At 42.6% G+C, this 27,354-nt stretch overlaps 1 protein-coding gene across 1 annotated transcript in view; it reads right to left on the bottom strand.

The window, feature by feature from the left end:
• Positions 1–15,203: 15,203 nt before the first annotated feature.
• LOC149454639 (queuine/queuosine transporter SLC35F2-like) overlaps positions 15,204–27,354 on the bottom strand; it is a 29,708-nt gene continuing 17,557 nt past the window's right edge. Inside the window, exons 7-8 of the mRNA XM_089687245.1 lie at positions 26,496–26,650; positions 15,204–15,413 (exon numbers count right to left, since the gene is read on the bottom strand). Coding sequence (XP_089543371.1) covers positions 15,204–15,413; positions 26,496–26,650 — 365 coding nt within the window. The remainder of the gene's footprint in view (positions 15,414–26,495; positions 26,651–27,354) is intronic.

The raw sequence follows: 27,354 nt of genomic DNA, 5'->3' as shown, positions 1-27,354 counted from the left end.
GAGGCCCATTTCCCCATCAACATGGTGACAAGGTGCTTTGGAAGGGGGAGACCCCCTGCCCCAAAGCACCCCCCTCCATGTTGAGGGCATGTGGCCTGGTATGGTTCAGGACGAAGGGGCGCTCGCTCGCTCGCCTCCACCCCACCCCTTTCCTGACCAGCCAGTCTGCATGCTTGGAAAAGGGTCTGGTATGGATTTTGGGGGGGACCCCACCCCATTGTTTTCTAAATTTTGACATGGGGATTCCCCTCAAAATCCACACCAGACACGAAGGGCTTGGGATGGATGGGGGGGACCTCACGCCAATTTTTAAAACAATTTTTAATTGCTGGCAATTCTTTTTACATTCAGCTGTCAGTAGGAAAGCCTAAAGAATGTTTTCACTACTAAAATATTGCATAACTTAATAATATAACAGTATTTTAGTAGTTGTGCTGCATCTTACCGCATAATCAGATGTGGTAAGATACCGCTTAGTGAACTGTCCCTGTTCAAAGTTCACGATTAAACTTTTGTTAGGTTCGAATGTTCTTGGACAGGACAAACTTGGACAGCCTATAAAGAGTGTGGTACCACCAAAATGTTAGAATGTTAGAACTACAATGAAGCCAAAAACGAAATTACAAAATTTAGCCTAGCAACCGTAGAGGAGGCCGTTACACAAAACTAGTTTTGCAGTTCCGAAAGTTATATACTAAGGATATACCATGTCTTTGGTTTTCTTTCCTGTTCTCTTACAAGCGGGTTTTGGTGAATCAGACCTTGCCTAGATGTTTATACCCTTTCCTTAGCCTACTGATTAACTCACATTTCCACATATAGAAACTTACTGAAAGAACTTTTACTCAAACAAGATCCCCGCAAACACCTATCGATCTGAAATGGTTGGTCCACAATAAACTATCCTTCCTGCACTTGTGTACATTGATGATGCCAAAGTGATCACAAATCAACAAAGAATTTTGCAAATCCAGCCATAAATAAATGGCAAACATAATTTGCACTGATGGTTTCACATATTTTTGCAAGGTCTTGATCTACAGTATATCAGCATTTGAGATCAACGAAAAAATGCATGACTTATCTACCCCCTTCATATAAATAGTTACAAAGGTATTTATGGACTGGCCTATAACTCAGAGGTGCCTCTATGGCAGCATAGGGGGATTGCTGACTGATGTACAGTTTAATTTTCTATATTTGTCTTGCAAGTTAAATTAGTCAGGTAGAATAGGAATGTGCTCTACATTCTAGAGCGGTATGGCTTGTATTACAGACTGTTCACAGCTGCTGGGCACAAAACACAACAAAGTTAATGGATCAGGACCAGAGTTGCCAACTTACCAAAGTGAAATTTATTGCCACAACACAACAAATTACTAACAGAGCCATATTTTTACTAACAGTCCAAAAGGTTAGCCCAAAATTACTGTTTTAAGGGCAAATATCAATATTTAAGCTACAGACATGTAGTTAGTGCAGTTAGCAATGTGCTCAAGGTATAACAAAAGGCAAAAAAAAATCCTTTTTTACATGAAGGTCAGATTAATATAACCAAGCACAGGGTTCCCCTTTACAGTGTAAGAGGAACTCTGCAGACCTTGATGTAACAAGGAACTCTGATGTATAGGGGAATGCTGCAGATTCTGGTATAAAGGAAAAGTCTGATATAAGGTGGTCTCTGGTCACTAGAGCCCCTCTTTACATCAGAGTCAACATCATTCCCCTTTACATCAGAGTTCCCACTTATGAAAGGGTCTGCAGCATTGCCCTTTATATCAGAGTTCTCCTTTACATCAGGGTCTGCAGTGTTCCCCCTTGTCCTTTCACTGTAAGGGGGAGGTACTCAATAAGATAAGGGTGGTGTTACTGATATAAGGGGGTACCTTTATATCCATGTCCCCTCTTACCTTAGTGTATTCACTCCCCCCTTACATCAGTGATCCCTCACCCCCCTTCCACAGACTTTGTGTGGGCTGGCTGTAGGCTGGAGCTGTCACTAACCTGCTTCCTCCTGAAGAATGCTCAGGTGCAGGGCAGTGGGGGCACTGAGTGCAGGCTCAGTCAGCCCATGCTCCTCCTCTGCTTTTTTGATCCTCTGTTCTAGACTCCTCCCCTGTCCTAGCGCTCCCAGCTCCTTCTCCTATCATTTGTAAAAGGTACTAAGCGGTGCCATGATGTCACCACCAATCTAATCTGGGCTGGTACTATTGGTCAGCCCTGCTATAAAAACCAGCCCGTAATAATAAACAACTACAGTTTCATAAAGGTAATAGTGTGTTTATGTTAACTGGATGCTTGTTATGACCTGGCTATCAAAGTGAACCTTTTCATTCCCCAAAATATAGCTCTCCATACCCCCAGAGGCTAGGTAAAAATTTGTTTATGCTACAAAGAGCGTTAGTAGACTAAAGGCCTGTGTCAATCAATGTTAATCTTGTGTGACATCAGCTTGACATAATTTTGGGACATTACTGAGATCATTCAGAATTCATTGGCAGGTGCAAGTGACCTGCAGTTCACTTCCCTCTGACCTGCTTCAAACAGGTTTTACATTCCCTCAGACTTGTATTGAAATAGAAAATCCACAAGAGCAAATAACCCCTAAGCACTGGCCCTTAAAACAGGAGTTTGGAGTTCTCAACCAGTTCCCACTCAGCCTATAGTAAGATAACAGCTGAGCGGGACTTTCGCTGATCCAGATGGATGTCAAATGATCAAGATCTGTCATATGAGCAAGATCTGTCACTGGCTGTATTCATCGGCCACAGACAATGACTGATCTATGTACTAGGCCAGTGGTGGGCAACCTTTTTTTTCAACTGAGCCAAATCTCGCCAAAACCACGATTGAAATTTATTTTGAGAGCCACATTTTTAAAACTGAAAATACATAGGATGGTACACTGTTTTTAGTTTCAATAAGTTTTTATAGTAATTCATCCCCCATATAGTAATTCATCCCCCAATATAGTAATTCATTCCCCATATAGTAATTCATCCCCCATAGTAATTCATCCCCCATATAGTAATTCATCCCCCATAGTAATTCATCCCCCATATAGTAATTAATCCCCCATATAGTAATTCATCCCCCATAGTAATTCATCCCCCATATAGTAATTCATCCCCCTTACTAATTCATCCCCCCTATAGTAATTCATCCCCCATAGTAATTCATCCCCCATATAGTAATTCATCCCCCATATAGTAATTCATCCCCCATAGTAATTCATCTCCCATATAGTAATTCATCCCCCATATAGTAATTCATCCCCCCTATAGTAATTCATCCCCCATATAGTAATTCATCCCCCATATAGTAATTCATCCCCCATAGTAATTCATCCCCCATATAGTAATTCATCCCCCATAGTAATTCATCCCCCTTAGTAATTCATCCCCCATAGTAATTTATCCCCCATATAGTAAGTCATCCCCCATATAGTAATTCATCCCCCATAGTAATTCATCCCTCATATAGTAGTAGTAAGTAAGTAGCAAGTAGTAAGCCAAGTCCCCCCTGTGTCAATTCACTTACCTTTGCTCCGCGCGATCCTCTCGCCGTGTTCCCGCGCCGTTCCGGTCTTCAGGGCGGACTGTGAGAGGAGCCTAGCTCCTCTCACGTTCGTCACGCTGCCCCGCCTACACACATCCTGACAGCCAATCACTGGCTATCAGGATGTGAGTGGCAGCGAGACTGGCCAATCATTGCATTTGAGCGCGCTGCCCTAGCTGTTTTTTTTTTGGATCACGCTGCAGAGTCCCTGCCGCCCGAGAGGAGGGAGGGGAGCGGGCGCCCGGCACACAAGAGCCGCATTAAAGCGTGTAAAGAGCCGCATGTGGCTCGCAAGCCGCAGCTTGCCGACCACTGTACTAGGCCATTGCCATCATTATGTGACCACTGTGGCCAATCACAGCAGGTCACATGAAAATCGTAAACAACGAATGGCTTGCTTTCATGCCATCCATTGTATACAATTGTGTTGCTAGCTTTGATTGGTCACAGGGATCAAATGATACAGACTGGGCCAATCACAGTCCATCTGTGTCATGTTATTAGCTGTGGCCAATCACAGCTAATCACACTAAACAAACAATGAATCGATTCATTCAGTAAAATGCTTTCTTATAGCAATGAAATTCATTGCTATATGCAATCACAATGTGTAAAAAAAAAAGAAGAAAATTCCGATCACTTACAATGTTACCATAGTGAAATGTTACTATGGTAACATTGTATTACTTTGGTCAAAATGTGTTATAAAAACAAATCGTGAAAAAAACAAAAAATGTAGTAAACAATCTTTAAAACATTGATAAGACTATATATATTTTTTTTTCGTACTGTCACCAGTCAGTGTCCCTGATCACCCCACAGCATGTATATGAGGATGCTGTACTGCACTGGTGACAGTATGTTAAGAAAAGAAAAAATGTGAAATTATTTTTGAATTCCTTCATTTTCCAAAAATTCTGATAAAAAAATACATCAAAAAACTCGCAATGCCTCTTGCTAAATACCTCTGACTGTCTACTTTCCAAAAAGGGGTAATTTGGAGGATATCTGTACTGTCTTGACATTTTTTGGGCATCAAGAAATGAGGATGTCAGTTCATCAGGACTGATTGATTGATTGATACAGTGAGGAACAGAAGTATTTGAACACCCTGCGATTTTGCAAGTTCTCCCGCTTAGAAATCATGGAGGGGTCTGAAATTCACATTGTAGGTGCATTCCCACTCTGAGAGACAGAATTTAAAAAAAATTCAGGAAATCACATTGTATGATTTTTAAAGAATTTATTTGTCTTGCACTGCTGAACATAAGTATTTGAATACCTAAGAGACAGCAAGAATTCTGGCTCTCAAAGACCTGTTACTGTGCCTTTAAAAAGTCCACCTCTACTCCGCTCATTAATCTAATTTAGTAGCACCTGTCTGAGGTCTTTAAAGACACCTATCCACCCCACAGTCAGTCAGACGCCAACTACTACCACGGGCAAGACTAAAGAGCTGTCAAAAGACACCAGAGACAAAATTGTGGACCTCCACAAGGCTGGAAAGGGCTACGGAGCAATTGCCAAGCAGCTTGGTGAAAATAGATCAACTGTTGGAGCACTTGTTAGAAAATGGAAGAGGCTAAAGACGACTGTCAGTCTCCCTCGGACTGGGGTTCCATGCAAGATCTCACCTCGTGGGGTATTTATTTGTCTTGCAAGCACTGCTGAACATAAGTATTTGAACACCTGAGAAAATCAGTGTTAATATTTGGTACAGAAACCTTTGTTTGCAATTACAGAGGTCAAACATTTCCTGTAGTTCTTGATCAGGTTTGCACACACTGCAGCAGGGATTTTGGCCCACTCCTCCACACAGACCTCCTCTAGATCTGTCAGGTTTCGGGGCTGTTGCTGAGCAACACAGAGTTTCAGCTCCCTCCAAAGATGTTCTATTGGATTTAGGTCTGGAGACTGGCTAGGCCACTGCAGAACCTTGATATGCTTCTTACGGAGCCACTCCTTGGTTATCCTGGCTGTGTGCTTCGGGTCGTTGTCATGTTGGAAGACCCAGCCACGACCCATCTTCAATGCTCTGACTGAGGGAAGGAGGTTGTTGCTCAAAATCTCACAATAAATAGCCCCATTCATCCTCTCCTTAATACAGTGCAGTCGTCCTGTCCCCTTCGCAGAAAAGCACCCCCAGAGCATGATGTTACCACCCCCATGCTTCACAGTAGGAATAGTGTTCTTGGGATGCAACACATCCTTCTTTTTCCTTCAAACATGACGAGTGAAGTTTAGACCAAAAAGTTCTACTTTGGTCTCATCTGACCACATGACTTTCTCCCATGCCTCCTCTGGATCATTCAGATGGTCATTGGCAAACTTCAGACGGGCCTGGACATGTGATGACTTGAGCATGGGAACCTTCCGTGCAATGCATTATTTGAAACCATGATGGCGTAGTGTTCTACCGACAGTGACCTTTGAAACTGTGGTCCTAGCTCTCTTCATGTCATTGACCAGCTCCTCCCTTGTAGTTCTGGGCTGATTCCTCACCTTTCTTATCATCAGTGATACCTCACGAGGTGAGATCTTGCATGGAACCCCAGTCCGAGGGAGACTGACAGTCGTCTTTAGCCTCTTCCATTTTCTAACAAGTGCTCCAACAGTTGATCTATTTTCACCAAGCTGCTTGGCAATTGCTCCGTAGCCCTTTCCAGCCTTGTGGAGGTCCACAATTTTGTCTCTGGTGTCTTTTGACAGCTCTTTGGTCTTGCCCATGGTAGTAGTTGGCGTCTGACTGACTGTGGGGTGGATAGGTGTCTTTAAAGACCTCAGACAGGTGCTACTAAATTAGATTAATGAATGGAGTAGAGGTGGACTTTTTAAAGGCACAGTAACAGGTCTTTGAGAGCCAGAATTCTTGCTGTCTCTTAGGTATTCAAATACTTATGTTCAGCAGTGCAAGACAAATAAATTCTTTAAAAATCATACAATGTGATTTCCTGAATTTTTTTTTAAATTCTGTCTCTCAGAGTGGGAATGCACCTACAATGTGAATTTCAGACCCCTCCATGATTTCTAGGTTGGAGAACTTGCAAAATCGCAGGGTGTTCAAATACTTCTGTTCCTCACTGTATGTCACGGCCTACTAGGGTCAAATCTACATCTGTCACCGTTTACCAGTGCTGAGTATCTGTCACACAGTACTAGTGTAAAATCCACATCTGTACCAATGAATAACATCTGTCACAGTGTGCCAGAGTAAAATCCACACATGTACCAATGACCAATATCTTTCACAGTGTACCAGTGTCAAATCAACATCTGTACAAGTGAAACATTTGTACCAGTGAACATCAAAATGTCTAAAAAATTATACACCAGTGAGGAGGCTTTCCAGATACTGAGTATGATGAACGGGAATAGCGGGGAACTCTCTTTGTCAGCCTCAGATTCTGAGTATGAGCCAGTTGAAAGCAGTGGGTCAGCAACAGATTCTGCGGAGAGAGGCCAAACAAAGGGGTTCAGGAGATCTGAGAGGAGCAGGCATCCACCAATAGCGCAGTGGTGAGTACAACCAGTGCAACACTCCCAGAAGATAGGCAGGCATCCACCAGTAGAGCTACAAATCCTGGTGACGTGGCGAGTACAAGCAGGGCCGCATTCCCAGATGATAGCCCAGGCACTAGTAGCAGGGTTTCCCATCCACAACAAGGTAGGGCCCATACTAGCCTCCCAGATGTACTTTTATATCCCATGTGGCTGCCTGCTAATTCGGCAAAACCTACAATTCCCTCTTTTACAGGATAGCCAGGCCCTCAGATACAAGCAGAAAATTATACCCCAATTTGTTTTTTTTTTCATTTTTTTTTTACCAATTACATTGTGGAGTAGCGTAACCTGTATGCCAGCCAATATATAGCCAGCAATCCCAATTCGTCATATGCCCGCCCATCTGTGTGGAAATTCCTCACCGTGGAGGAATTAAAACATTTTCTTGAGCTTACTCTGAACATGGGACTGACAAAAAAAAAATGAAGTCCATGCCTACTGGTCTATCCAACCTATATATCATATGCCAGCCTATTTATCTTGTATGCCCAGAACATGATGAGATGATGAGGTTTTTGCATTTCAATAATAACGCCCAGTGCCCTCCTCGAAATCATCCTGATTATTATAAGCTATTCAAAATTCGGCCACTGATCAACTTTTTTTGCTGCACCTTTCAAGGAAATGTTTACCTCCAACAAAAATATTTGTGTGGATGAATCCCTAGTCCAATTTACTGGAAGGCTTGGCATCAAACAGTACATCCCCAGTAAATGGGCCAAATATGGAATAAAATTCTACAAGGCATGTGATTGGGCCACAGGATATACCTGCAACCTCAAGATTTATTAGGGAAAGGACAGCCAGCTAGACCCCCCTGGATGACCTACCTATATTGGGACAAGTGGCAAACTTGTTTGGTAACTTATACAACTGCTGTTCGAGAAGGGTTACCATTTGTATGTAGATCATTTCTACACGAGTCTCCCATTATTCCACCATCGCTATTTGAAGAAAACGGTGGCCTGTGGGACAGCACGGGCCAACCTCAAGGGCTTTCCACAATGATTGGTCACTACAAAATTAAAATGGCATGAAAACAGTCAGCTTGCGGAATGAAGAGATCCTACCCCTAAAGTGGAAAGATAAAAGAGATGTCTATAGCCTTTCCTCAATGCATGATGACACCTCAGTGGAATTTCAAACAAGACAATACTCAGGAGGATCAGCAGAATATATTTTGGGGTGTAATTTTTGGTATGTACATGCTGTGTGCTAGAAATATCTTATAAATGGACAACTTTGTGTAAAAAAAAAAAAAAACATTTTCTTTCCACATATTCTGAAAACTTGTGGAAAAAAATGACATATTCAAAAAACTCATTATGCCTCATAGAATATACATTGGGGTGTTTGCCTTCCAAAATGGGGTCATTTTGTGGGTAATTCCATTGTCCTGGTGCTCCAAGGCCTTTGAAATTGTGATAGGTTGTCAAGAAATGAAATGTGTAATTTATGCCTCTAGAATGCCTGTAGGTACTATACTCTGGAGAAGCAGCAGAATGTGTTTTGGGTGAATCTGCAAATATGCATATGGCATATGAGAGGAATAACCTGTTAATATAATAGTTGTGTGGAAAAATAAAAAAATGTATATACTTTCTTCATTTTCCAAAGAATTGTGAGGAAAAAATTACAGGTTCAGAAAATTCACCATGTGTATTACTAAATACCTTGGGATGTTTACTTTCCAAAAAGGGGTCTTTTGGGGGGTATTTGTTAGTGTCTCAAGAAATTAGTACATCAGGTTTGATCAGGTGTGTTAAATTTTAAATGATTGGTACCATAACTTGTAGACTGTAACTTTCACACAGACCAAATAATACACACTGATAGAGATTATTTTTACCAAAGCAATGTAGCAGGATACATTTTGGCCCAAATTTATGAAGAAAAATTACTTATTTTTAAAATTTTATAACAGAAATAAAGAAAAAAAATAGTTTTTTACATTTTTAGGTCTTTTTTAATTTATAGCGCAAAAAATAAAAAACCCAATGCTAATTAAATACCACCAAAAGAAAGCTCTGTGTGAAAAAAGACAAAAATTTAATTTGGGTAGTGTTGCATGACTAATTGTCATTAAAATTGTGAGAGAGCTGAAAATTGGCCTGGGCAGGAAGGGGGTAAAAGTGCCCAGTATAGAAGTTGTTAAAAAAGCAAATAGTCATACTCACCTCTATGCTGTGATGCTGCAGCTGTCCCATGTTGGCTCTAATGCAGGCCATACATCGAATTTGTAATCCAATGGTGCCACTATTGATTTTGAAATTCGACCAACCAAGCCTTCAATTCCACCTCATGTTGCTACAGAAAATTATTTTTTGTGGCCAGGAATTTTCTTTTCAGGTCTCAGCTCATGCTCATTTCTTTTTCAATTACATTTCTCGCACAATTCTCCCAACATTGATTAGAATGTGTTAATTTTTTTAAAAAATCTCAAAACATGCCGATCACTCAAATTCGATGGTCGCTCGAAAATCAGCCAATGATGTGGTTCACTAATGGTGTAACAAAAATCCTTAGAAAAGATTTTCACAAGAAAATAATTTTGGTATTTGACCCATGTATGGCCAGCTTTAATCCCCCCCATAAACATTTCCACTGCATTTCAGCCCTGCCACAAAAAGATCAGCTGACATCATGACAAGGCTGGAGATCACTCTGTCATGCTGACTGAGTTAGAATAACAGACTGGAAGCTTCAAAAAGGAGGGTGGTGCTTGAAATCATTGTTCTTCTTATGTTAAATGGTTATTTGCAAGGAAACACATGCAGTCACCATTGTTTTGCACAAAAAAGGATTCACAGGCATGGTTATTGCTGCTACTAAGATTGCACCTAAATCAACCATTTAGCTGATCATCAAGAACTTCAAGGAGAGAGGTTCAATTGTTGTGAAGAAGGTTTCAGAGTGCCGAAGAAAGTCCAGCAAGAACCAGGACTATCTCTAAAATGACTGACTAAATTGATTCAGCTGTGGGGTCAGGGCTCCACCAATGCAGTTCTTGCTCAGGAATGGCAGCAGCCAGATGTGAGTGCATCGGCATGCACAGTGAGGCAAAGACTTTTGGAGGATGGCCTGGTGTCAGGAAGGGCAGCAAAGAAGCCACTTCTCTCCAGGAAAAACATCAGGGACAGACTGATATTCTGCAAAAGGTACAGGGATTGGATTGCTGAGGACTGGGGTAAAGTCATTTTCTCTGATGAATCCCCTTCCAGATTGTTTGGGGCATCTGGAAAAAACCTTGTCCGGAGAAGGTGAGAGCTACCATCAGTCCTGTTTCATGTCAACAGTAAAGCATCCTGATACCATTCATGTGTGGGGTTGCTTCTCAGCCAAGGGAGTGGGCTCACTCACAATTTTGCCTAAAAAGAATGGTACAAAAAACATCCTCCAAGTGCAACTTCTCCCAACTATCCAAGAACAGTTTGGTGACGAACAATGCCTTTTCCAGCATGATGGAGCACCTTGCCATAAGGCAAAGGTGATACCTAAGTGGCTTGGAGAAGAAAACATCAAAATCTTGGGTCCATGGCCAAGAAACTCCCCAGACCTTAATCCCATTGAGAACTTGTCAGTCCTCAAAAGGCGGGTGAAAAAACCCCCCCACAAATTCTGACAAACTCCAAGCATTTATTATGCAAGAATGGGCTGTTACCAGTCAGAATGTGGTCCAGAAGTTGACTGACAGCATGCCAGGGAAAATTGCAGAGGTCTCAAAAAAGAAGGGTCAACACTGCAGATATTGACTCTCTGCATAAACTTAACGGAATTGTCAGTAAAAAGTTTGACACTTATGAAATGCTTGTAATTATACGCAAGTATACCCATAGCAACATCTGACAAAAAGATCTAAAAACACTGAATAAGCAGACCTTGCGACAATTTATATTTGTGTCATTTTCTAAACATTTAGCCACATAAAGGAGAAAGAAATCCACAGCACCATCTACTGTTTGAAAAGTAATATTACGGGCTATATTTGTTTCTGTCCTAACAAAAGGCACTTTGTTGGAGGGGGGGTTAAAAAGGGAGGTACATGATTTTTTTTTTAGTGTCAATAAAATAAAATGCCATTCCAAATCACTATAAAAGTGATCTGTGACAGTTTTCAATATCCAACAGTGTGTGCACTTGCTCCAACATTTCAAGTTAAATATTGACAAAAATGGACACCATTATCACAGTGGCATTCTTAGGGAGGAGGGGTGAAACCTCATTCTATTTAGTCCCATTGAGAGGACACATGTGTGGTGTGACCAAAGCATTGTATAATATGAGGTCAAAGAGCTCCAGGTGAGAGCACAATCTGGGTGCTGGTGGAGGAACACTGGTTTGTGCTTCACAAAGATATAAAGTGGTGAAAGAGTAAAGGAATATCAAGATATATGGGACTTTATAGATTCACTATTTTGCACATGATATTTTTTGCCAATTTGTGTATATTTATGAATTTATAGGTTTTGTGGAATGTAAGAGGTGTCTATTAATAGGAAGGCGCTGCACTAATTTGCTTGTTTTCTTTTTTGATACTTATTTGCATAATTTTATAATTTTTATTTTACATCTATATGATGAGGCTAATGAACGGCCAACTTTTGACACAAGAACAGGTTTAGGATCTTTAAAAGCAGCCTACAGAATCCTCAAGAGCAAGTTAAAGAAGAACTCCGGGATAGGCAAAAAGATCACCCATTAGTACACCCCTCTACACAAAACACTAAACCAGTGGTGGGCAACCTTTTTTTTCAACTGAGCCAAATCTCGCCAAAACCACGATTGAAATTTATTTTGAGAGCCACATTTTTAAAACTGAAAATACATCCCCCATATAGTAATTCATCCCCCATAGTAATTCATCCCCCATAGTAATTCATCCCCCATAGTAATTCATCCCCCTATAGTAATTCATCCCCCATATAGTAATTCATCCCCCATAGTAATTCATCCCCCATAGTAATTCATCCCCCATATAGTAATTCATCCCCCATATAGTAATTCATCCCCCATAGTAATTCATCCCCCATATAGTAATTCATCCCCCATAGTAATTCATCCCCCCTATAGTAATTCATCCCCCATATAGTAATTCACCCCCCATATAGTAATTCATCCCCCATATAGTAATTCATCCCCCATAGTAATTCATCCCCCATAGTAATTCATCCCCCATATAGTAATTCATCCCCCCATAGTAATTCATCCCCCATATAGTAATTCATCCCCCATAGTAATTAATCCCCCATAGTAATTCATCCCCCATAGTAATTCATTCCCCATATAGTAATTCATCCCCCATATAGTAATTCATCCCCCATAGTAATTCATCCCCCATAGTAATTCATCCCCCATATAGTAATTCATCCCCCATATAGTAATTCATCCCCCATAGTAATTCATCTCCCATATAGTAATTCATCCCCCCATAGTAATTCATCCCCATATAGTAATTCATCCCCCATAGTAATTCATCCCCCATATAGTAATTAATCCCCCATATAGTAATTCATCCCCCATAGTAATTCATCCCCCATAGTAATTCATCCCCCATATAGTAAATCATCCCCCCATAGTAATTCATCCCCCCATAGTAATTCATCCCCCATATAGTAATTCATCCCCCATTTAGTAATTCATCCCCCATAGTAATTCATCCCCCATAGTAATTCATCCCCCATATAGTAATTCATCCCCCATATAGTAATTCATCCCCCATAGTAATTCATCCCCCATAGTAATTCATCCCCCATATAGTAATTCATCCCCCCTATAGTAATTCATCCCCCCTATAGTAATTCATTCCCCATATTGTGTCAATTCACTTACCTTTGCTCCGCGCGTTCCTCTCGCCATGTTCCCGCGCCGTTCTGGTCTTCAGGGCGGACTGTGAGAGGAGAGGAGTTTGTCACGCTGCCCCACCTACATCCTGACAGCCAATGTTTGCCACGCTCCGCGGGCCGGATTAAAAGGTCCGCCGGGCTGTGGTTTGCCCATTGCTGGGCTAGCTGCAGAGTCCTGACTTTTGGGGCGGCCGCCCGAGAGGAAGGAGGGGAGCGGGCGCCCGGCACACAGAAGAGCCGCATTAAATTGTGTAAAGAGCCGCATGTGGCTCACGAGCCGCGGCTTGCTGACCACTGCACTAAACAGTTAATATCATTTTGAAAATCCTTACCATTTAGGAGAAAAGCCTAATCGAATTTTCATGACCACATCTCTGCAATTCAAAACATAACAGGATCTGCTCTGCCAAGAAGGAGGTATAATAGCAGGTATTACATCCTATCCTCTCCTCTTTCTTTGCAGTAAAAGGAAACTACAGTTTCCATCAACCACAGAGAACTGAAGTGAATGTGGGCTGGTACACTATGTCTGTATATTGAATGTGTCTGAGAGTCTCAGTCTGCCCACCACTACAAGTGGGAATGAATTACATCACTGCTTCCTGGAGAAAGAACTACAGAAGGGATGTGCCAAGACCAGTGGCTGAGGGAATAGGAGGCATAGCAGCCACCAGTCCTACAAACAGGAAAACAAAGAGAATTAACAGTTTGATATGAAAATGAACCGGCTATTTCAGAGCAACTACTGGGTGAACCAGAAGATGGATTCAGTGAAAGTAGGAAATCAGAAACAAGAAGTTTTTGCCCGGAGATCTGCTTTAAAGCTCAATGTACCGTAAAGTGTCTCTAAGGTCTGATTCACATTTGTGGATTTTAATTTTAATGCACTGCACCCAAGACCTGTATAAAATGCACAGGTGTGAATTCAGCCTAAGACCAGAAACAACAATGGAATACTTTGCAGCTTGATAGTCCTTAGATGTGGTGGCTGCAATAGTTTTGTTTTTTAGGATTTATTCCTTTATTTTCACCTAGTGACCCTACCAGTAACACACTTCCTGTCGTAGGGTGACAATGCTCAATCAACATACTGCATCTGAGGAGCATCAGCATTGTCATCTTAGGACAGGAAGTGTGTTAGGACTACAAAACACCCCCTTCTTTCCTTTTGATCTCCATTACATGGGGAGGACGGTGTTCTGTAGACCAGAGAGAACTGTGAACAATGCTAACTGATAACAGTCATCAGGATCAGGAACACAGAAAATGAAAAGATTTCCGACAAAATCAATAGTGCTGCTGGACAATTTAACTAAACAAGCTTCTAACTACAACTTTCAAGAATTCAAACCTAAGATTAGCCATTTGTCTAGACTCCTCCTGAACATTAAAAGTGATTGTAAATGTATTTTTTTTAAACATGTCATACTTATCTGCTCTATGTAATGGTCTTACACAGAGCAGCCCCAGTTCTCTTCTTCTGGGGTCCCCTGCCAGCACTTTTGGCTCCTCCTGCCTTCCGATTGCTCCCATAGCAAGCCTCTTGCTATAGGCGCACTTGTGCGGGCTCTATCCCAAGCTGTGCAGCGTGTCCATAGACACACATAGCCAGTAGGGAGAAAGCAGGACTGAGCTGTGCTGTGATTGACAGCATCAGGGTCCAATGGCTCCCACTGCTGCCTCTATGTCCAGTGAGGAGAGAGAAGCTAATCTCAGGCACAGTGCTAGGTCGAGATCAGGCACAGGTAAGTATGGGGGGGAGCTGCACACAGAAGGGTTTCTACCTTAATGCAGAGAATGCATTAAGTTCAAGAACTTTATGCCTTTACAACCACTTTAAATATAGGCCCTGATGAAGGGGGGTCTATGCATAACTCCCGAAACGTGTTGGCTGTAAACTCCTCAGAGATCATTTTATTATGACAAATAAGGAATTCTTTCTGGACTGATCCCTATGACTTGGCACTCTCATCCTTTCAATCAATATTAAAGTATTGAGGTCTAAGACAGCCAGGTAACTAGCATTTTTAGAAGTAGATCAGTAATGGCAGCCTTTGTGTTCCAGTACAAGTTTCCTTTAGTACAATAATTCCACATGGAAGGTAAGATTCAGTTTTGCTGTTTAGCAGTGCTCCTAATAGCTTGCAATGATTGTCAGGGGTCCATGCCCTACTGAACATGAAAAGCTCTTCATCCTCCTGAAAATAAATGTAAATGACCACTTAAAATCCATCAATGAACTCATTCCACAATGACGGCAGAGAGCTGCCTAGAGACTTTCTCCAGAGGAGTAGCAGACTCCAGAGGGGCCTCTATCTCTTCCATGTCATTATTCTTAATCTCCTCATTACTCCTGTCTGGCAGAAACTCGGAAGTATACGTAGTCACACTGCTGTACAAGGCAAATCCCACAATGATCATAACAAATGACAGGATGTAGAGACCAGAAAACTGTAAGGAAAGAAAGGCATCGTAAATATAATATGCGTGTACATTTTTATTTATATTTCTAGCAAACAAGTGAAGCTCTATGGTCCTTTTACATGTCTACCTGTCTATTCTTAGCTGCTCTGTTTTAAAATTCTGAATGGCTTATTTGTTCCTACAGGGATTAGAATCACTCAAGCTTACATAAATATACCGTGAATATAAAAAGTCCCCTGTTAAAATGTCAGGTTTCTGTGATGTAAAAAGAAATGAGACAAAGATAAATCATTTCAAAACTTTTTCCACCTTTAATGTGACCTATAAACTGTACAACTCATTTGAAAAACAAACTGAAATCTGTTAGTGGGGGGGGGAGTAAACATAAAAAACTAAAATAATCTGGTTACATAAGTGAGCACACCCTTTTATAACTGTGGATGTAGCTGTATTCAGAATTAAGCAATCACATTCAAAATCATGTTATATAGGAGTCAGTACACATCTGCCATCATTTAAAGTGCCTCTGATGAACCCCAAATAAAGTTCAGCTGTTCTAGTAGGTCTTTCCTGACATTTTCTTAGTCGCATCCTACAGCAAAAGCCATGGGATGCAGAGAGCTTCCAAATAATCAGAGAGATCTCATTGTTAAAAGGTATCAGTCAGAAGAAGGGTACAAAAGAATTTCCAAGGCATTAGATATACCATGGATCACAGTGAAGACAGTCATCATCAAGTGGAGAAAATATGATGCAACAGTGACATTACCAAGAACTGGACGTCCCTCCAAAATTGATAAAAAGACGAGAATAAAACTGGTCTGGGAGGCTGCCAAGAGGCCTATAGCAACATTAAAGGAGCTGCAGGAATATCTGGCAAGCACTGGCTGTGTGGTACATGTGACACTAATCTCCTGTATTCTTCATATGTCTGGGCTATGGGGTAGAGTGGTAAGACGGAAGCCTTTTCTTAAGAAGAAAAACATCCAAGCTCGGCTAAATTTTGCAAAAACACATATGAAGTCTCCCAAAAGCATGGGGGAAAATGTGTTATGGTCTGATAAACCAAGGTTGAACATAATTCCAAAAGATATGTTTGGAGCAAAAGCAACACTGCACATCACCAAAAGAACACCATACCCACTGTGAAGCATGGTGGTGGCAGCATCATGCTTTGGGGCTGTTTTTCTTCAGCTGGAACTGGGGCCTTAGTCAAGGTAGAGGGAATTATGAACAGTTCCATACACCAGTCAATTTGACAGGTACCAGCTCCCACTTCCACTGCGATCGCCTAAGACAGGGGTGGACATCGGTGGCCCTCCAGCTGTTGGTGAACTACAAGTCCCATCATGCCTCTGCCTTTGGGAGTCATGCTTGTAACTGTCAGTTTTGCAATGCCTCATGGGACTTGTAGTTTTACAACAGCTGGAGGGCCACAGTTGCCCACTTGTGGCCTAAGGTGATCAGATGCGGAAGTTGTCCTCCCCCTCCCTCCCCGTAGTCTTCTGGGACACGTGACAGGTCCCAGAAGACTATGGGGCAATTCACAAAGTGCAGCACTTCTCGCGCATGCACATTGGGCACCCAGCGGTGAAGCTGCAAGCTGTCGCAGCCGGGTGCCCACACTGGAAATGCCGTGCCGGTGCGGGGGAGAGAAGACAGCTGGTGAAACCAACCATGTTGAGGACACCGCAGGATCCTGGGACAGGTAAGTGACTGTATTTTAAAAGTCAGCAACTACAGTTTTTGTAGCTGCTGACTTTTAATTGTTTTTCAGCTGGAACTCCGCTTTAAGCTTAGGTGCCTAGGGTCCACTTTGTGACAAACAGTGTTTATGATTGATTGTGTGAGAAGTGGTGCATTCAGTCTTTATAGTGCATTTTTAAAAGTACCAATAAGATTTCTTTTGGTTTCTTATTCATGTTGAAAAAGCCTGTTTACAAAGTTTATTATCTCAGGTGCATGAAATATGAGTCCAAGAAATGACCCAACACAACCTCTCCTCCTACCTTGCTGCCTGTTCAGAGGCATCTGACTGAAATTTTAAAATCAATGAGAGAGGGTTTGAAAGCAAACAGCCCCAGATGTGTGTTTTTGCTTTCTCTTAAGCAAACCCATAATGACCTTACTGGTAGATGTGTTTTTAGTGAGCCCATGCCAGTCTGAACTGTAGTTTTAGGGCTTGTTACCCACTTTCATTTAAAACAAAAATGGAAACTTCCGGTTCCGGCGCCGGATGCTGTAACACGCGGGACCCGCGGCTCCCGGGATCCCGGCTAAACAACACCCGCTAACTGCCTCGGGGTCCCCGCTCTCCAGCTCTCGGGTGTCCCTTACCTTCTGGCAGTGGCCCCGGCATGGAGCGGTACCTTCTGCCGGCGCAGTCCGGCCACGAGTTGGCGGCTAGAGCGGAGGGGTGCGGCTCTCCCCCTCCTGCAGCCAAGATGGCCGACGATGCCTTTCACAGTATGGACACAGGCAAGGAGCGAGATCACACTCAGGGAGCAGTCATAAGGGAATCTCCCTCCAACCTCCTCACTGCCTCTCCACTCCCTTTTGACACTGACTGCCTTAATGAGCAGTATACTAAGATAGCACAGGCAGTGTCTTCTATCTTGCTCCCTAACATCACTCAGGCTGTAGATAGAGCAGTCACAATGGGCATTGAACAGCTGAGAAAGGATCTCAGCGATCATTCTAAACGATTATCTGAGGCTGAACAGAGTTTATCTGATTTAGAAGATGAAGTCCATTCAATGCAAGCGGGTACATCACAATCTAATAGTATACAGCAAAGTATTTTGGATAAAATCGAAGATTTGGAAAATCGATCACGTAGGAATAACCTACGCATTGTGGGTCTTCCAGAATCTTTCAATACTGGATCTCTCCCCGATTTATGCTCAACACGGATCCCGGCGGCGTTAGGCCTATCCTCCTCCTGCCAGGTCGAGAGAGCTCACCGCCTGGGGCCTCCATCTACCGAGCGCCGAACGCCACGTTCAGTGATTGTCCGCTATCTCAATTATGCTGACCGCGTAGCGATCCTCACCTCTTTCCGTAACTCACGTTCTCTGTAGATTGAGGGTCACAAATTACTGCTATTTGCGGACTACTCGCAGGAAGTGTCACGTAAACGGAAAGCATTCCAGCAAATATGTGCCACTCTTTATCAGAAAGGAATAAAGTTCACTTTGGCGTATCCGGCCACGTTACGGTTCACTGCACCATCTGGGGTCTCTAAATCTTTTGTCCATCCTGAAGAAGCCCACCAATATCTCCGAAATCACCTAGCCGAAGGGGATCCGGCAACACAGCAGGCGGGTAGAAATTTTGGGCCCAGAGATCAACGCAGTCCCCGCAAAGACCCACCTAAACGTCAACGAATCATTCCATCTTCCTCTAAAGCTCGCCCGCCTTGAAGGTTTAGGAGGCCATTGGTCTCTACATTAAAGCTTCAAGCTTTTCTCTTGATCCGATTGGCTCAGATGAAAGAGCTTTCTACTGGTATTTTTTATTTTTGAATGGTATTTTTTGCATACTGAAATGCTCACACATTCTAAAGTCTGAGCCTGTTCGGTTGTTCAGCGCTAGATGTTTTAAGCATTATCTGTTTGGCACAAGGCCTTTGCATTGTTACTCACTTCAATGTCATGTTTTATTTACATATATGCCTGAATTTTACTTCTTCCTTCCCGCATTTGCCTTGCTCCATACATCAGCAGTGCTGCGGGGGGGGGGGGTGCTGGAGCCACTGTCGGGAGTTCGTTTGAGGGACGCCCTCACGTATCCTAGCTATTATAACTTGGTCCCAGGGGCAGGCTCCTTTCACTGCTACTCCCGGTCACGCTGATGTTGGTGGATACAGCATGCGGAATGACGTGAAGTCCTTTATACTGTTTGGGTATATTATATGTTTTGTATTTTTGTTGGGCTTTATTAGGGCCCCTGCTCTTGTCTTCGCTTTCTCTCCTCTTTTTTCTCTCCAATCCCACCTTTTCTTCTTTGGAGATCTCCGTCGTCTTCTGAGACCAGATTTACACCACCCCCATCCGCCTAATGAAGCAGCGCTAATTGTTACTACATCTCTAATTGGTAAGTCCCTTATCTTCTTATCACATACCTTATCCCAGCTAGAATGACACGTATTTTTTCCTGGAATGTTAAAGGCCTCAGATCCCCTCACAAACGCATGGCAGTACTAAGACATCTGCGGCGCTTACGCGCGGATATAGCTCTACTCCAAGAGACTCATCTCACACAGCCTGACTTTGTCCGTATGCGAAAACTCTGGGTGGGTCACGTCTTCGGCTCCTCTTCTCTTAATAATAAAGCAGGGGTACTTATTCTTATTCACAAGAGACTTAATCCTGAATTGGTCTCTGTGGATGCAGATGCCGAAGGCCGTTTCATAGCAGCACATGTCAAAATAGGACCCCAAGAGTTGGTCCTTGCCAACATATATGCACCCAACTCCCCGACGAGGCAGGTTTTTCAGGGCCTGTCTTCACGGCTGGCACCCTATATCCACAAGCCGCTTGTCATGGGAGGTGATTTTAATTCTGTTATGCAGGAGCAGGAGGATAAATCGCAGAGTGTTGACCGAGACTCTCGCTCTACTCAGCCTCCCCATTCAACGCCCACATTACTTGGTAGTTTCGTTGAAGCTATGCAATTTACTGATATATGGCGCTTGACACACCCAGACGGTAGAGATTACACTTTCTATTCTCCCGTTCACCACTCTTTATCACAAATCGATTATATTTTTTGCAACCCCACAACGTTGCAACATGTTGTATCATCTACCATACATGACATAGCCATATCGGATCCTTCTCCAATTTCTATCATTATAAATTTCTTAGATCCTACACCGCACCCTAGGATATGGCGCTTCCCCTCGTTTTTGGCAAATAATCAGGAGCTTTCCCGACAGCTACAAGACACTTGGGCAGATTTCCAATCTACTAATGCGGCTCATGTCTCTAATCCAAATTTATTTTGGGATACGGGGAAGGCGGTATTACGTGGTAAAATCATCGCTTTTACGTCCGCATATAAAAAAAGAATTCTGCACCATTTCACGGAGGCTAGTAACCTTCTTAGACTGACTCAGCGCAGGATGACGGACTCAAATACACAGGAAAATAGGACAGCTTGGGCGGACGCTAAAAATCAGTTCGACACATGGGCGGCAGCACAGGAAACACTTCATCACTCATACCTTGACTTACAGTATCATAGGTTTGGTAACAAACCAGGCAAACTTCTGGCGCGCATGTGTAGGAAGCCCTTTACCCCCACGCAATTCACCTCTCTAAAGGATTCTCAGGGGATACTTAAACAATCTTCGGAAGAGATTATATCTATTCTGGAAAGTTTTTACGCAAATTTATATGGGCCGGACCCTATAGACCAGGCACGGGCACACTCCTTTCTTGACAGCGTACATCTACCACAAATAGATCCAATAGCACTGCAATCTCTAAATGCCCCGATATCACAAGCGGATATTTGTCTAGCTATTAGTTCCTTAGCCAATGGTAAAGCTCCAGGCCCGGACGGGTACACTTCTGAATTTTATAAACTTATGGATAAAACCCTCTCTCCTACTCTACAGCTGGTATATCAGTCTATTCAGGAGAGCAGGGTATATCTGCCATCAGCTTCGCAGGCCCACATTAAATTAATAGCCAAAAAAGGCAAGGACCCCTCGGACCCTGGTTCTTATCGTCCGATTTCTCTCCTCAATTTAGATGCAAAGATTCTTTCTAAAATTGTAGCTAACCGTTTGGCCATCATTTTGCCCACCCTTATTCATCCTTCTCAAGCGGGCTTTATAAAGGGGCGCTCGGCCACCTCGAATATCCGCAAAGTGCTCACAGTTTTACATCAGGCTAAAAATAACCCATTACAGGATCTAGCGATTGTTTCCCTCGACGCTGAAAAAGCTTTTGACAATGTAAGTTTTCAATGGCTTTATTCGGTCCTCACTAAATTTGGCTTTTCCGGTCCATTCACGCGTTTAATTCAGGCTATGTATGCCGCCCCGACAGCTCAGGTAGTGGCGGCGGGGAAAATATCCAATCCCATTCCATTACATAAGGGAACAAGGCAAGGCTGTCCATTGTCCCCCCTGCTTTTCAACTTAGCTTTAGAACCCTTAGCCCGCTTCTTGTTGTTTCAATCACAACTTCATGGCATTCAAATTGCCCAACAGGATCTTCGTTTAGCTTTATTTGCGGACGACATACTAATATTCACCTCCAACCCGACTCTAGACTTACCGTACATTCAGTCCGTTTTCGCAGATTTTCGGTGCTGCTCGGGTCTCCGTATTAATTTTGCGAAAAGTGAGGTTCTGCCCTTATATCACGCTCGACTCCCTGAGTGGGCTGGCAACTCACTTTTTAAAATTAATACGAACCATATCACTTATCTAGGTATTAAAATTGGGAAATTAGCCTCGTCACTTTATTCTCTTAACTATTCACCAGTAATTCAAAAAATTTTAGGGGAATTGGAAATGTGGAAAGAACTGCCATTATCACTTATGGGTAGAGCCCACCTCTTCAAGATGACGAGTTTTCCGAAGCTTTTGTATCCTCTTCAAACTATCCCTCTCCTGCTCAAACATACGGATATAGTCAGGCTGAATAAAGCGATTTCTAGTTTCTTATGGAGGGGGCGCCGTCCGCGCATAGCTATATATAAGTTGTTTCTTCCTAGATGTGAGGGTGGTCTGGGCCTTCCCAACATTAGGCTCTACAATCTATCTTGTATTTTACGGGTATGTATAGATTGGATCTCCCGTTCGTCTGTGTTTTCTAATTACCGACTCGAATCTGCCATGGTGAGCCCATATGATCTGTCGGCCCTTTTACATTCTAATTCTGCCTCACTTCCTCCACATCTTAAACACAATCCACTCATATGGGATACCCTCTTCACATGGAGGGAGGTCAGACGTAGACTAGGAGTTTCTCCCTGGCTGTCTCGCTATCTCCCTATCCATCACAATCCTTCCTTTTCTGTCTCTCAACATCATGCAGCTTATGAAAAGTGGTATGACCAGGGTCTTAGACTTGTAAGTCAGTTGTATGACTCAGCATCAGGATCCCCCCTTCCGTTCCAACAAATTCTTAGCTCATTTGACTTACCTTCTCATCATTTTTTGTATATCTTGCAAGTTAGGAATTATGTGACATCCTTAGTGCAAAATAAGTCCACTCGCTTTTGCTCTACTATGATAGAAGTCCTTGTAAGGAATCAAAAATACAACATATCCAATATATATGGTCAACTGTCTATGCACTATGCAAAACCGCTGGAATCTTATACTTCCGTCAAAACGTGGATACGAGACTTTGACAAAGCCTTCACCGCGGAGCAAATGCTCACAGGTTTTAATACTACCTGTGCGTTCAATACGAACAAATTTTGGAGGGAGCAGCAATTCAAAATTATGCATCATGCCTATATGCCTTGCCTGTACTCCCGAGCAGACTCATTGATCTCTACATGTCCGCTCTGTGGTTCATATAAACCGTCACTTCACCACAGATTCTGGAATTGTCCACTGGTCTTTGTCTTCTGGAACCAACTTTTGAACTTTGTGCTTTTCATCACTACTCTCCAGTTACCTAGGGACCCGCTGCTGCTTCTCTTTGGCAATTTGGAAATATCAGTGTCTGCTGCCCCACACCGCCATCTTGCTTTGTTCAGAGCAACCAAACCATGGCTATCCATTTGCTTGATGGCAGCGAGAAGGTCTATTTTGAAAAAATGGGTCTCCAACTGTCCGCCTACCATCTCGGACGTCAAATTAGAACTCAACTTTCTACTTCGATTGGATCGGCTTGGTCTGCATATAGCTCCTTCTACAACAGGAGTGGAAAAGTTCAACCGCAAGTGGGGTCAATATGTTTCAAAAGTACTCCCTAGTTTGGAGCCCCAGCACCCCTCTCATGGTTTTCTAAACTAGATTAAGCTAGTTTCCAGAGTATTCCTGATGCATGGTGTTACTATCGCTCAAGGGGTCAACTGATTGCTACATTATTAATGCTGTGTCCCTCTCAGAAATCTCCTTTGCTCTCGCTTTGCTCTCCTCCCACTTCGCCACTCTGGCTTATTACTCTCTCTCTTATTTTCATTGCTGACCTATATGAAGTGGTCCCCTACTAGCACATCTTTATACATACTGATGCGCTGCTTCTCATTATACTTTACTTTCTCATTATACTTTACTATCTCACTATACTTTACTATATTTTTACTTTATCAGTCTATTCATTTTTTATCTTAATCTCTATATCCTGGCATGTTTTCATGGTCCTCTGGCCTCAGACTTTTGGTACTTCTGGTACATAACTTCTTGTACTCCAGTTCTACCTTTTTCCTTCCCTTTTGGCATATTCTTTATATGCTGGCTTTTCCAGCTTCTTGGTCTTATGTTCCTACTGTTATATCTCTATCCTATATTTTCACTTTCCCTTCACTTTTTACTCTCATGCACGATGACCTCCCTATTGGTCGATATGACAAATGATCAACAATGCTCACGTCGCTTATTCTTTTTGCTTTACGTATGATTATATATATATATGTGATTTTTCGAAATCCTGCATACTTTAACTTCAAGCCCTTGAACCCTGATATATTACATGTTCTATATTTTCCCATAGATACTCTTTCTTTCCAAACTTCTCTACTCCCTCTTGGATTCTTTCGGGGCTTCTGTAATATGTTTATGAGTAAAATTGTTCTCCTGGAATTTATTCATCTGATATGGCATGTTGCCACGCTATGAATAATAACAAACCTCATCGTTGGTTATTTTGTGTGTACAATAAAACCCAATAAAGTTTCTTTAAAAAAACAAAAAAACAAAAATGGAAGTTCAACAAAGTGGTTGCCTGTGCAGGGGATTTTCACTAACAAAACAGATAAAGAAAATATCAAGCCACTTGGCTCTCTTCAACAGCTCTTTTGCTCTTTTTAAGATCCTTCAGACTCTCCTAGCTCACACAGCCTTTAATTACAGCAGCCAGCTGCATGGGCCCACTTCTTGGCCTCTCAGTAAGAGGTCTCATGGCAACCCGGGCTCTCTCACTCCTCCAAGACTTACAGATTCCCTCAGTCCCCTGGACTCTACTAGTCTCCTCAGCTCTCCCAGTCCTCCAGACTGCCCCGACTCTATCAGTCCTGTGGGTAATGAATCTCTTCAATATGGACTGCAGTCTTTCAACTGGACCACCTCTTCTAATAGGAGTACACTTGTCTGCTTGAAGGAGCACACATCTGTCTCCTGGTGGGAGCCCTGCACTATGGTCAGGTCCTTGCTTATCTCCAGTGTGCACACCTGCACACTCACACAGCCTGCAGTAAGACATGGTCAAAGGATTGAAGGCTTCATCCCACCAAAGACTCTTTAAGGCATTCAGACTCCAGACTCTGATCCAGGATTACAAAACCTGGAGAAAACCAAATACCCAATTTTCTCTGCTCAGTTCAGACACTCTGAAGCCCCTCACTCTGCATATGTGAAAACCCAGTGTTGAGTTTGCCTATTTTTACACAGTGGCAGGTCCTCACACTGGTACAATAACTATGCTTTCCTCATTACTTCATGCTGATATTTGACACATTGTAGGAACTGAAATTTCAGTCCCTCCTCTGATGATTATAATTGACTGCCTCTGATTGTCACCACAAAACCTTTGCACAAAAAAGTTGCAGTCATATCCAGTTCCTCCTGTGCATGTGTGCCACTTGTTCCATTCATTCCCATGGCTATGGCCATACTCATGGTGGCTCCAACTATCCCCAGGAATACGGTCCAAGCTACAAGAATGAGTGGCACAATCTGCACGCATGTGCTGGAGGATCAAGACAAGGGCAGTATTTTTGTGCAAAAGCTGTGCAGAGCCAGACAGGACCACACATTGAAGATCTCAGAAGTGTGGCTGAAGGTATTTAAGTTTGTGTGGTTTCCACTGAGGAGGTGAGAAGAGAATTTGTAGGACAACTTTATTAAAAGTGGAGTTGACCGTTAACATGGCCATACCTGCTCAGCTATGAAAAGCTGACAAGGAATGGATGTATGTTAATAGGAGCACATTTCTGTACAACTTTAATTTTTTTTTAAACTGTAGTGAGTTTATGCTATGTGGCTATATTGAAAACAGGAGAATAAATCTTTAGGTACCATCTGTCATATAGTTACTACAGGCAGCACAATGGCTGGTACCCTGGATTTGCAGAGCTGAAATCCCAGGACACTCTGTATGAGAATGTATGTTCTCCCTGCGTTTACATACTGGGAGGCATTGGCTGGCAGGATTGTGGAATGGTATATGTATCACCTAAACTTCTCATCAACACAAGGTGAGGGTCTCCAGGACTGATGACCGATATGGAGAAAACAAAATTGGTTACACTGAATCCTATTCTTATCCTAGGTCTGTTTGGGGTCCTGCAGCCCAGAGTCTTTGTAGAGCTTTGAGTGGGAATTAGCCTTCATTCCTAGGTCCATATTCTATCTGCAGCCCAACATCATTATTAGCCTTAGCTATGCACAGGACGTTATATACTGTATATGAGCTGATGCTGTCTACTGACTAAACACTAAAAAGGTACATGTGCTAAGTAATTGTTTTGGGGAACCCATTAGGGAATGGAGTTTAGTCAGCGGCTCCGGTGAGCAGATTGTTTTTTATTTTATGCTATGGACTTGCTGTACAAAGTTCTCCTGAATTGAAAAACTCTTTGCTTGCTACTTTCCAGAATAAAAATGCAGAACAAACATGTTTATTCCTGAGTGTCCCTGCCTCATGCATGATTTACAGCAGCCACCCATTACCAGTAGGGCCTGTTCTCCTTACAATACATTTTCCGCAGGTACCCCACCTACTTTGTACAATCCAAAAAATGCCTGTAAATTTTTGCACTTCTACTTAAATGTGTGTATGAATGTGGCAGGGACATAAGATTATGTACGCCTTTGGGGTCAGGGACTGATTTGAATAGTTCAAGATATACTACTCTGAATATTGAAAATCACGTAAAATACTACTTATAAAATGTTTTAAATTATTGAGTGTTTACCTTGTAGCCAAATAAAAAGCGGCCAATGAACAGGCTATAGATGTCAGCACTGAGCAAGCCTAAGACGACGGAGGTGGCACTGGAGTGTAGAACCACAAATGTCATCACAGTGTAAAAACCAAACAAGCACGAGGCATAACCTGCATACAGCAATCCTATAAGAGAAGCACAAATACAAGATCAGCATGAATGGAAAAAATCAGATATCCTGGAAACATGATGAAAAGAACATTACAACATTTCAGGTACTATATCCAACACATCTGTGCAATTCTTGTTAGCATACACATCTACCTACCTTTCTGTGATTATACGGTCTGTTGTAGATACACGACTATAAATAGGCTAGCTTTAAGAATTAAAGAACTGTACTTCTCATTCATTTAAAAATAAATATTAAAAATATTTAAGGGCGGGGGGGAGCGGGTACTCGAATTTGACATGTACCCGCTCCCACTTACAGTCAGATCGCCAAGGCAACCAAAAGCGGAAGGTGTCCTCCCTCCCTCCCTTCCTGTAGTCTTTTGGGACAAGTGACATGTCCCAGAAGAGTACAGGACCACTCATGAAGCACAGCACTATTCGCGCATGCGCAGTGGGTACCCGGCTGTGAAGCCACAAGCTATCACAGCCGGGTGCCCACACTGAAGATGCCGGCCTCCTGGAATACAGGGGGACACACCAAGAGACCAAGGGACAGGTAAGTGGCTGTTTTTTAAAAGTCAGCAGCTACAGGTTTTGTAGCTGCTGACTTTTATTTTTTGACAGCGTGAGTGGAACTCCGCTTTAAGGGCTTGCCAAACCACTTTTATTAAAGTATAACTAAAGGCAAAACTTTTTTTTACATTTTGGACAGAGT

Source organism: Staurois parvus, unplaced genomic scaffold (assembly GCF_062004578.1).
Source record: "Staurois parvus isolate SC_StPar_1 unplaced genomic scaffold, SC_StPar_1.0 ptg000422l, whole genome shotgun sequence".
NCBI classification, from domain to species: domain Eukaryota; kingdom Metazoa; phylum Chordata; class Amphibia; order Anura; family Ranidae; genus Staurois; species Staurois parvus.
Note: the sequence above shows the minus strand (reverse complement) of the source record. Positions and strands in the feature narration are given on the sequence as shown.